At 42.7% G+C, this 11,759-nt stretch overlaps 1 protein-coding gene across 4 annotated transcripts in view; it reads left to right on the top strand.

Moving 5' to 3' along the window:
- Window positions 1–11,759, top strand: part of LOC103256486 (receptor-type tyrosine-protein phosphatase mu) — a 184,463-nt gene that overhangs the window by 107,592 nt on the left and 65,112 nt on the right. For all 4 annotated transcript variants that reach the window (XM_008054339.1, XM_008054337.1, XM_021710547.1 and 1 more), the window contains one exon: window positions 8,278–8,375. In XM_008054339.1, the coding sequence (XP_008052530.1) occupies window positions 8,278–8,375 (98 nt within the window). The remainder of the gene's footprint in view (window positions 1–8,277; window positions 8,376–11,759) is intronic.

Genomic DNA, 11,759 nt, shown 5'->3' with positions numbered 1-11,759 from the left:
GTCCCAGTCTCAGAGTTTTTATGTTTTGAGCTCACAGGAGCTTAATCTGGTTAGTGCTGAGTAGAAAGGGGGAGGAAATGAGGTCAATAGCTCCTGAACGCATCCTAGTGGTCTCGAGGTCAATGGCCCTTCCTGATCCCTAATGCTCAGTGAGCCTCCATGGCCGGCTCCCAACAGGGGCTGTCTATGTTTGTACCTCACTTCTTTGTCCACCACCCTTCTTCTAAGACCCCTCGCTTTCCAGCCCTCATTCCAACCTACAACCTTTGGCTTTCTTGATTATCGACAAAGCCCTAGGGACAGCAGGAGCTCCCCTTGGTTTCAAAACTGTCCTCCAAGAACAGCCACGGTCTTTCCCAGTCTGCATCAGACACAGGCTGGTTCCTGAGCCAGCGTGGGCTGAGCTCAGAGACCCACCCGAGACTCCTGTGGGAGGCTCAGGCCCCACCCTGGCTGTGTCAGCCAATTGAGGCCAACCTGGGGCCTGCCACCCTGGTCTTACCTTCCTGACCCCAGGCTCCACATGCTGCCCATGTTGGGTCATCACCTGGAGCCACATTGCTATTGTTCTTTGGATTCCAGACCTGTTGTCCCCTGGACATTTCTGCTGCTGGTCTCCACCAGTCAATTGGATGCCCAGGGAGCAATCCTTGGCATTGACACATCGTAGAATAGTTTTAAACATTCCCTCTTGCTAATCAATATAAAGCATGATCTTTTTGTTTACTGTTCTCTACTGTTCACATTCAACATATTTCTGGTTTGGGGGAGTCATTTCACTCACTAGAAAGAGGAGGTCCCTCTGCTCTGGACATGGGTATCTGTCTGGAACATGCAGGCGAGCTCAGCGGTAATGTTTGGACTCAACCTTCGGATACCTTGGCTCAGTGTTCCATTCCCCTCAGCCCATTGCCCAGCTTCTCCTGTCTGCCGTTCCTCCTCCTTGGCTGCTGATGCCTGGTCACACCAAGGCAGGGCCCACCCCTGTTCAGATCCCCCCTCTGTAATCCAGGTGCCTCCCCAAGAAGTCTGCTCAGAAAACATTTCTTCCTCCATTTTCCTCCATTTTCTCCATTTTCTTCTGACTTGCCCAAGTTTTGCATCTAAAACTTGAACGGATCTTTTCCTAGTTGGATTTTTTTAGACTCTATCTTCTTAGTATCTGTCATCTTCTTCTACTCGTAAAATCCAAACCCACAATTTTTATTAAAACTTTACATTGCCTCACAAGATAGCCACATACAAGTCCTCTCCCATTCTCAGTTGGCAACAAGTCACTGCTGCTGGGCACTCCCCTGGAGGACCTGCTACCCCATCTCCACTCACTCCTCCCCGCCAGAGTCACACCTATCCCTGAGACCCATGGCAGGTGCCCCCCCTTTGGTAGCAGCAGTTTGTCCTGCTGTGGTGTCACCGGTCAGCTGTAATGACTTCCTGGCTTTGACTGCTGTGGACATCCTCATACTTGACTGACACTGGCCTTCAGAATTTCCTGCTTGTGTATTCCCAAAAGGAGTTTGAACAAATTGTATTCAAACAATTGGACATCTAAAACGTTCATCAGATGTCTATATAAGTATATTTGTTCATAAAAGATGGACAATATTAAATGTGTTCTAAGATTAAAATGAGTTAATATAATTAGAATAAATATTTTATGATATGTGATAAATACATTTCAACTGCCTTATAGAGTAAAGCATATCAAACCTGAAAGAAAACACAGGATTTCATCTGAGAAAATTTGGTGCCCCCACAAAGCATTCTGAGTCCACTTAAAAGAATAAGCATTGCCAGCTTCAACTGTTTCCGGGGTTCTGAATTGGGAACATTTCATCATGAGCCAAAAGACCAAGTTTTACCCTTAATGAGACTGTATCAGACAGGGAAGGCAGGAACTCCTGTGAGTTTCCAGTATTCCAGTGAATTCCTTTGTTTCAAACCCATAGGTCTTTATACTTATAGGCAGTACCTCATAAGTCATAGTCAAGATGGGTGGAGGTTTTGCCAATTGCAAGAAAGACTATTGTGCACAGAGGCTCCTGCTCAGGGAAACCAGCTTTGGTGGTAGCCATACAGATGTTAAGTATCTAGAAATTAATACTTTGAGAACTACTCATATGCCTCTTGGAAAATCTTCATGTGTCTCCAAGGGTACACATAGCTCAGTCTGAAGTGGTTTTTTTTCGGGGGGGAGTTGGAGTCTCACTCTGCAACCAGGGCGGAGTGCAATGGCACGCTCACAGCCACCGCAGCCTCAACCTGCTGGGCTCCGGTGATCCTTCTGCCTCAGCCTTCCAAATAACTGGAACTACAGGTACGAGCTACCACACTCGGCTAATTTTTTTTATTTATTGCAGAGACGAAGTCTTGCCAAGTTGCCCAGGCTGGTCTCAAACCCCTGGAGTCAGACAATCCTCTGATCTTGGCCTCCCAAAGTACTGGGATTACAGGCTTGAGCCACTGAGCCTCGCCTGAAGTATATTTTTCTTACTTTTTGTATTTTGTTTTGAAATGGGCTCTTGCTATGTTGCCCAGGTTCATCTTGAACTCTTGGGCTCAAGTGGTCCTCCCACCTCATCATCCCAATAACTGGGATTATGTCAGTTTGAAGTTTAAATGTCTTAGGACACGTGCCTTACTGCGTTTTATATAAGACTGTAGGATGTTCTTGCCTTATTGCTACCTTAGAAAATGTCAAACTTCTTGGGGGACAGAGATAGGTGGTCAGGGAGGAGAGGGGTGGGCGCCCTGCCGCAGTACAGGCACAGGCCGTGCAGTCCACATGTGCCTTATTCAAGAATTTGGGTTTTACTCCAAGAGCAGGAGAAAGCCCTTGAGAGGTTGGAGTAGAAAAATGGCATGCTGGAGATTCTAGTTTTCACAGATGATTCTGACTGAGAGGTAAGAAAACTGTCTGAGAGGGAACACACTGAAGGGAGGCCATGTATAGATTCTGGGACGTGTTAAGCTACTTTGGTAAATCAGGTGCACGTTCACGGTGGCTGGAGCTCAGCAAGGGGATGGAAATGAGGGGAGGGAACAGGGCAGGGCTGCTGTGTTCTCAAAATACCCCTGGGGGCGGCTGGCTGTCCTCCTGATGTTGGATTTTATGCTGTACCAGTAGGAGGTTCTTGGATTAAAGGGGGGAAGTGACTTCATATAAACACACTTCTAAAGAGGTGGTTTTGGTGTGGTTGACATGGGTTTTCTTCTTGTTTAGTGGAACTCTTCTGAGTTGCTTTTGACATTCAAATAAGGCAGCATGATATAATGGAGTCAGACCCCAGGTTCAAACTCAACTCCACAGCTCACTAGCTGTGTGGCCTTGGGCATCTTGACTTCTCTGTGCCTCTGTCTCCTGTCAGTAAAATGAAGGAGAGCAATAATATTACTTCATAGGATGGAGATTTTTTAATTGAATAAGATAATTCTTGTAACTACTTCAAACAGGACCTGGGAAGTAGTAAATGTACAAAGGATGTTGAGTATTATTCTATTTATGGTGGAATACCAATTTGTATTTATACTATCTTTCTTCACTTCAAAAAACTCGAATATACCACTGTGAGCTTAAAGGACCTTGACTTCTCAGCTCCAGTTAACACAGAAAACACAGTGTATAGAAATTTGAATGTGAAAAGAAGGGGTACAAGTCATCTATCAAGGTTCGAAATGATTCTTAATGTGTCCCACTTCCCATGAACTAGAGAACTCACTGTACACAATAGCACCCATCCTTGAATGTCTTTCACATATGCTTTCCATTGCTTCTAATTTTTTTTTATTGAAATCTAGTTCTTTCTGCCCTTTTCATTGTTGTTGTTCCTTCAGGACTTGGTAGTGGCAAGAATGGCCCCCTGCACATTTCCTTCTCAGCAGAGGTCTGTGTGTGCCAATAATTGTGAAGGAAATTGAATGTATTACTGTTCTGATATTATTGAAATTTCTTGACCTTACCTTTCAAGTGCTGTAGTCCCACAGGGGAACGACTGTTGAGAATAACCTTCTTGCCTATTGTGCAAACATCTGCAAATGCACCACCACAGCAGTTAGAGTGACTCCCACCAGCCAAAAACTGTGGAAATCAAATGCTCGGGCTAGCGATCACACCTGTTCAAACCTCGACAAAGAGGATTTTTCAGGTCCTTTGCCTGTGGTTTTAAACTCCTTGTCTTGGAAATTTAGTTTTTTGTCCACTCTATAAGCAATCTCCTGTGACCTTGGGAGTAGGAGGTAGAGGACAGAAGGACACTGACCTTCCATGATATTCCTCCCGGCATTTCAGTCCTGCGAGGTCATGGGTGCTGAAAGGAACCACCTTGTGTCTTAGGCATGCATATGTGGACTCGTGATGGTTGTGGTCACTCAGACCCCACTAAGAGCTACCAAATTCAAATGGAGTAGCTCTTGGTAACCATAAAATCTGCCCCTCTCCTGGCCTCCAGTATGTTTTTTATTTTGCCAGGAGACATGTATCTCTGAATAATAATTTATCAGATCTTGAGAGATAATTTGAAATATGTGGAAGAGAGAGGGAAAAACAGGATTGACACATTTTGAACAAAAAGCCCTATATTTAGGGGACTGGACACAGTGCCTTATGTTGTAATCCCAGTCCTCTGGGAGACTGAGGTGGGAAGATCACTTGACCAAAGAGTTTGAGACAAGCCTGGGCAATATAGCGAGACCCCATCTCTACAAAAAATAAAAACATTAGTTAGGTATGGTAGTGCATGCCTGTAGTCCCAGCTACTCAGGAGGCTGAGGTGGAAGGATAGCTTGAACCCAGGAGCTCAAGGTTGTGGTAAGTTATGTTTATGTCATTGGACTCCAGCCTAGGTGACAAAGCAAGATCCTGTCTCAAAACAAACAAACAAAAAACCCAAAACCTTAAAAGTGGGTGCCTTCCTTCTTGCATTTTCCACGTTCCCTCCTCCAAAAAAAAAAAAACAGAATTTGAATGCACATTTGGGAAAATACCTTGAATCATCAGTTAGGAATTTCCAGTGCTTGCCCCAGGGCAGTTTTGTTGTTGAGCCACAGTGACCAGGTCAGGGAGGGAGCCACATCCAGGGCAGGAGAGGGCTGCCAAATGCAGCCTCACACACCATGCAATGCAGGAGAGCAGAGAAAAGACAGAACCAGGCGGACCGCCGCCAGCAGCCAGGTACCTTGGACTGCACTTCTGTCTTTCTCTCTGGGATCAACTTAGAATAATCTTTGTGTTCATTTTCGTTTTCAGATTTTAACACTAAATTCTTTTAGTTCTTCTGGGTCCCTGTACCTGACGTTAGCACGAGAAGAACTTCACCTAATTTATTTTTCTGTCCTAATCTTTTTTAGTGAAGGCCAATGGCAAAGAAAATCACAGAAACCAAAGTCTGTGTTATCAGCCAAGTGAGCTGCCAATGCTTATAAATACCCTTTATTTTAAAGATAATTCAAACTTAATTCTGTAAACATTAAAAAAAATGTTCCTTAACTGTTGCTCAGTCCCAGCGGTGAGGTGGTCCAGTCTGGTCCTAGGTGACTGCATTCGGTGTGTGAAATTACTGTTAAATCAGAGCAAAATGAGATTCCTCAATTCACAGAGCTTGTAGACAGGGTTAGACTAATCAGTAGATTTAAAACAAACAGATACTGGGTGCTTCACAATTACATCTCCATAGAAGGTCACCTGATAGTAAGATCAGAAGGTGGAACTGATGCTATAGAAAAGAAGAGATTTGAAAACACACGCGGACCAGCCCTCATCCCAGGCCCATTAAATCAAAGTCTCTTGGATTAGGACATCAGAATTTTTTTTAAAGCACCACAGTAATTTTAATTTGCAGCCAGAGCTGAGAACCACTACCTCCCATGGAAAACAGTTCCTGGAAAACTGGAATTGCACTCTGGTTGCCTAGGGTCATGAACTGAGCTCAGTTTGGAAGCAAAGCCTTGGCACAGAAAAATTTAGAAGAGTTATCAGCTTAGTGGTTGGGAGCAGCAGTCCAATGTCAGTGCCCTGAGGTAGTGCTCTGAGGCCTGAGTGATAATTGCACCCCTTCTCAAGAAATCCTTGCAAACGATGCCCCCTCTCTGTGAATTGGAAAGGAGGGAAGGTGCTATGTTGTCAAACTTCTACAGATAACCTTAGAGATATAAATCAAGAAAAGGAATCATACAAACAGTGCATCTTAACATTATTTAATATTTGGCATGTGCTTAATATAACATTTTAATGATGTTGCAGTATGCACACAAGCGTTCAGACATATTCATCATTCGTGTATTCACTGAGCTCTGCTATGTGCCAGGCATTCCATAAAGCTCTAAGGAAAATAGCAGTCAACCAAGAGTCCTCGTTCCCCTCTACTGTGTAATCTCAGGGGTCACTCCTAAGAAAGGGTAAATGAGCAGGGCCCCTAGCTCAGACTGTCTCCAGGAGGACTGTTGGATGCTGAGAAGAGAGGTAGCTTTTCTTCCTGCAGGAATACGCTGGATTCATCCATTATAGTCATCGTCATGAGAACTATTTCTGGAAGTTTCAGAGTAGGTGGCACAGTCTCGTGTACCTACTTCAGGGTCACATTGGGAAGACTATCCGTTTGCACAAAGATGGACTCTGCATTTTTTTCCTCGTGAATAAGTAACAAGCTGTTAAGTACACAATGAATGTACCTCTCTGCGAGCCGGAACTGGTGATTGATGGAATCCGATGTTTACTTGTCCCGTCTGTAACCTTAGATTAAAGTCACTGAAATCTTCAGCCTCTACATCAGGAGAATGGCACGCACATGCCAAGGGACATGGGCCTAAATGGCTGGCGGAGCTTTGTGGGAGGTAGCATGCATGGTCCCATCCCCAAAGGGATTAGACGCAGAGACATCAAGAAACCAAGTCAGCTTTTACAGGGAGGGCAAGAGTGTAGTCAGAAGCAACAAGGGAGAACGGAATAGAAGTTTGTATTGTGGAGGGAAGGGAAAGAGGCCTTGACAGGTAGAAAGGAGAAGAGAGACTCCCCCAGGACCGAATGCTAAGTGGTTAGGGGGAATGGGAAGTGACTAAAGGGTCTCTCAAGTATGTCACTGTTGCTCAGTGGCCAGGCCTCAGCCACAGGGCATCATCAACAAATATCTTTAAGTGCACCTTGTGATCCTTCTATTGCTTTGCTGTTTATAAAATACACTAATTCCAAGAATCCTCAAAATAGCCATGAGAGGTATTACTGTGATCAGTATAATAAAGAAAGAAGACACTGAAGCTCACAGTGGCTAAGTAACTTGGCCCAAGTCACAGAGCCAGTTAAAAAGTTGAAGCAAATCTCAAATTCAAATATTTGAACTCCAAATCAAGATATTTTCATACAATTGGGTTCTGGTCTTGAATGTGCCCGAACATTTGTCCGATTTCACATCTATCATGTGACTCCCCAAGCCTTTGAAGTTGTATTCTCTCATTTCCTTGCCTTTCTACTTGTCTTGTAAAGATTTATACTGTTACATTTATACCTTCAAGAATGCATGGGCATAAAGTAGAGTTTGGTTTTTTTTTTTTATCTGGATTCAAAGAAATTTTAAATTCCAACTTTCTTTACCTGATTCTATCTGTAGCACTGGCCTTTTGTAATACATATTTCCTGACCTTTTTTTCCAAACCATAGGAAAGCTTTTTAATTCTCAGATCCCAAGAGCTAAGGAAGTAGATGGCTATTCGTGTTCTGCCAGGAATCTTTATGTTCAGTGAGAGGAAGTGCAACTGCTAAAAACTCTTAATTTCTCTCTCTCACTTTAGAAAGTCGGGCGGGGAAAAAAGGGATTAATTTGACAGATAGCACAGAATAAGAAAAATATTAGAAACAAGAAAAGGCCATTTTTCCTATAGAGGCTCATTTCATTCTATATACCACTTCCCTGGGATATCTGCCAATTGTTAGTAGAAAGAGTAATGTTACCCATTTTTTTAAATTTCACTCTTGAGTATTATGGAGATAAATAGCTAAATGATAGAGAAATAACTTTCTTTCATGGTAGTAGTTTAAGAGGGGTAAAAAGAGCTCAAATGTAGATATGTTTGATGACATGAGAAAATTTAACCACGAATGAAAAACTTGGTATTTCTAGAGGCGCAGTTTTAGAAAGAGTACCTTTTGCATTGGCACTAGAAAGCTCTGTCCATCTATAAAAGTGAGGGAACAGCAAGTGGCTATTAGCAGACCTATTTGCAAGCCAAAGAAATTTTCCAGTTGAAACTTATAATGAAAAACAAAGTCTTCCTTCCGTTTTGCTGCAGGGCCTATGCAGGAGACCATCTATGACTTCTGGAGGATGGTTTGGCATGAAAACACTGCAAGCATCATCATGGTGACCAACCTTGTGGAAGTGGGAAGGGTAAGTGGGCCATCCACTACAAGTGAGCATTTGTTCCTTGCTAAGAAAGGAACAAATAGAAAGGCATGAGCCAAGCTTTTGCATTACTATGTGCATTCCAAAAAACATTAACTACTACAGCTCCTCCTATTGCTTGCTGCACTTGCTTATAAATTATCAGTAAACATAGCCTGAATTGCTTTCATTTGTTGCGATAGCAACAGACAGGAAAGGCACTCAAGATTTAAAAGCAGTTGTTATCAGGCTATATTGAGTGCACAAAAATACCTCTAAGCATGAATGCTGATTGTTGGGTGTCAAAACTCAGTGGGTGCCACATTAGGCACAACTGCATTCCCTAACTCAAGAAAACTAGCTCTAAAAACAATGTGCAGCACGGGATTCAATTCCAGCATCTTCTGTTGCTTACAATTCCAGCATCTTCTGTTGCTTAGATTTGACTTTCCTGTGCCTGTACCTCAGTTTCCTAACCTGCAAAATGGAAATCATAATCTGCTCCAAACGTCTTTTTTCACTTTTTCTGCAATAAATGTGTATGAGTGCTATTTTTATTTCGCCAGGAAACTTTAGTAGTTGGTAATGGTATGCTATAAAATTATTTCCAAAGTGAAATTTTAAAGTGAGCAAATACACAGGGTGCAATTACCTTGTTTATAGGAGATTCGATTCTGTGGTTATTCTCAACCAAAGAGAAGTTTGCATCATGAGATTTACCTCCAGTAATGAGAGCCTAAGGGTTAGCCTAGAATTACAGCATTGGGGCAAAACTCATAGCGGGTTGTCTCTGAAGATCCTAGAAGGTATCAGGAGGCACAAACCAGGAAGAAGGAGAGACATTACAATTCTTCCATAATGAGAATATTCAGTAAGTGGACGATGCATACAATTCTAGCAAAAATGGCAGATTAAATTACCTAAAAACCCACCTACAAACATCTAGAAATTCTGTATAAAATCATAAATACATATTATTACATGTTTATGTATATCACATGTATGTGTGGAAAATTATATATATATATGTATATATTTAAAATGTAATCCCGCGCTTTGGGAGGCTGAGGTGAGTGGATTGCCTGAGCCCGCAGGTTCGAGACCCGCCTGGGCAGCAAGACCTCATCTCTACAATAAATCTAAAAAATCAGCCTGGCGTGGTAGCGCATGCCTGTAATTCCGGCTACTCGGAAGGCTGAGGTGGAAGGATTGCCGGAGCCCAGTGGGTCGAGGCTGCAGTGGCCAGGAGCGACCACTACATTCCAGTCTGGGTGACAGTGAGACTCCAACTCAAAAAAATAAAAAATAAAATAAAATGCTTAGCTGATCCCTCAAGAAAGTAAAGAAAACTATTATAAAAGGGATTGGCAGTAGTGGGAAACTGCCAGGAGAGAGGGGGTAGGATTGGCAGTTGAGGGAAACTGCCAGGGGAGGGAGGGACAAACCTCATCAACAAGGGTACCTGCATAATCAACATTTGTATACCTAATCTTGAATTGTACCCCACATCTTTAAAAGAAAAAAAAAACTCTTGTAGACCAGAAATAAAGCAAAGACTAGAGACTGGAGAGAGAGGACCTCACACCTGCCCTTAGGCGACTTAGTAGGGATAGCCTGTGATGGTGAGAGGGTCTTCATGATCTTGGATCTTGAGTTTTAAAGCCCACCAAGGGCAAGAAAAACGCTGTGGATCTGTACAATGCTGAGAATTTGAACAGAGACTGCCACATAAAACCAAAATCTCCAAGGTGTAGACACTCAGAAAGGGCAGACTAGAGCAGGGGGAAGTGAGGAGGGAAGACCAGCATAGCCAGCCCAGGGAAAAAACAAGGAAGTTGAGCCAGCTTTACTTGGGGTATGGGTAGAAAAACACCCTTAGCTCATGGGTCAAAATAAAACAGCTAATCAAATCAGAAAATACTTAGAACTGTGAATCATGAAGTATCATGTAGTAAGTAGTAAACTTGCCAGGTGCAAATAAAATGGTACCTGAAAGGGAATACATGCTTTTTTTTTTTGAGTTGGAGTCTCACTCTGTCACCCAGACTGGAGTGCAGTGGCCACTCCCAGCCACCGCAGCCTCGACCCGCTGGGATCCGACAATCCTTCTGCCTCAGCCTTCCAAGTAGCTGGAACTACAGGCGCGCACTACCATGCCCGGCTAATTTTTTATTTATTGTAGAGATGAGGTCTCGCCAAGTTGCCCAGGTGGGTCTCGAACCCACGGGCTCAGGCAATTCACTTACCTTGGCATCCCAAGGCGTGGGATTACAGGCTGAGCCACAGAGCCCGGCTGGAAATACATGCTTTTAATTGTTGTTATTAGAAAAAAAGAAAGGCTAACCAAGCATCTAATTCAAGAAGGTAGATGAAGAGCTGAGTAAAACCCAAAGACAGAAAAAAGAAAATAATAAAATAAAAGTAGAAACTTACTAAATAAACAATACAGAGACAATAATAAGGGTCAACAAAATAAAAAGCTGGTTTTGTGAAAAGGCTAATGAAATAGACAAACCTCTGGCAATAGATCAGAAATAAAAGGAGGAACATCACACATAACCAATATTAGGAATAGGATAGACCTGTAAAATGGAAACTGTTTTATCACAATATAATAATATGAATAACAATAAATGTGATAAAATTAAGTAATTTTTAGAAAAATAAAATTTTCTAAAGGTGATTCAAAAAGAAACAAAAAAATATGACTAGGCAATAATTATTTTAAAATTGAATTATGGCTAAAAAATCGACCCATGAAGCCTGGCACAGTGGCTTATGCCTGTAATTCCAGCTACTTGGGAAACCGAGGTGTGGGAGATAGAATCGACCCTCCTCAGCTTTATCATTAAAGAACCACACAGAGACTCAAAGATCGGTGGAGTGAAGCAGCTCTTTTAATATCATTCTTGCAAGAACAGGTGTCTCTCAGGTGAGCAGGCACACCAAGCCAGAGGAACCAGCACTTTTATCCCTAAAATGCAAGTCCCTCTTCTGGTTCCTCATTGGCTGAGTATTGCAGAAGTTACAGGCTCCCCCATGTGACACCTATATGACATATTTCGATTGGCTTACAGAATCATTTCATTTGCATGTCCTATTTATCCATTGGCTTACAGAATTAACATTCTGACTGGATCCCACCAAAAGTTTAAACATGAAGCCTGTCAAAGTAAAAAGCCTGGGAAAAGGAAGCTCAAAGAAGCAGGAAGTGAATCAGCAAAGGGGAAGCACAGGCATTTAGACACCATCTTGAGAACCCAAGATAAGAGATAAGCTAGGCTCGGTTTTGAGATAAGAGATAAGCTAGGCTCTGTTTTGAAAATAAATCATCCTTCTTATTTTCCACAGAGGTGGGAGGATCTCTGGAGCTCAAGAGTTTGAGACCAG

This window comes from Carlito syrichta, unplaced genomic scaffold, assembly GCF_000164805.1.
Source record: "Carlito syrichta isolate Samal-C Ts95f unplaced genomic scaffold, Tarsius_syrichta-2.0.1 Scaffold289654, whole genome shotgun sequence".
Classification (NCBI taxonomy): Eukaryota; Metazoa; Chordata; class Mammalia; order Primates; family Tarsiidae; genus Carlito; species Carlito syrichta.
This window is presented reverse-complemented; position numbering and strand designations above follow the sequence as displayed.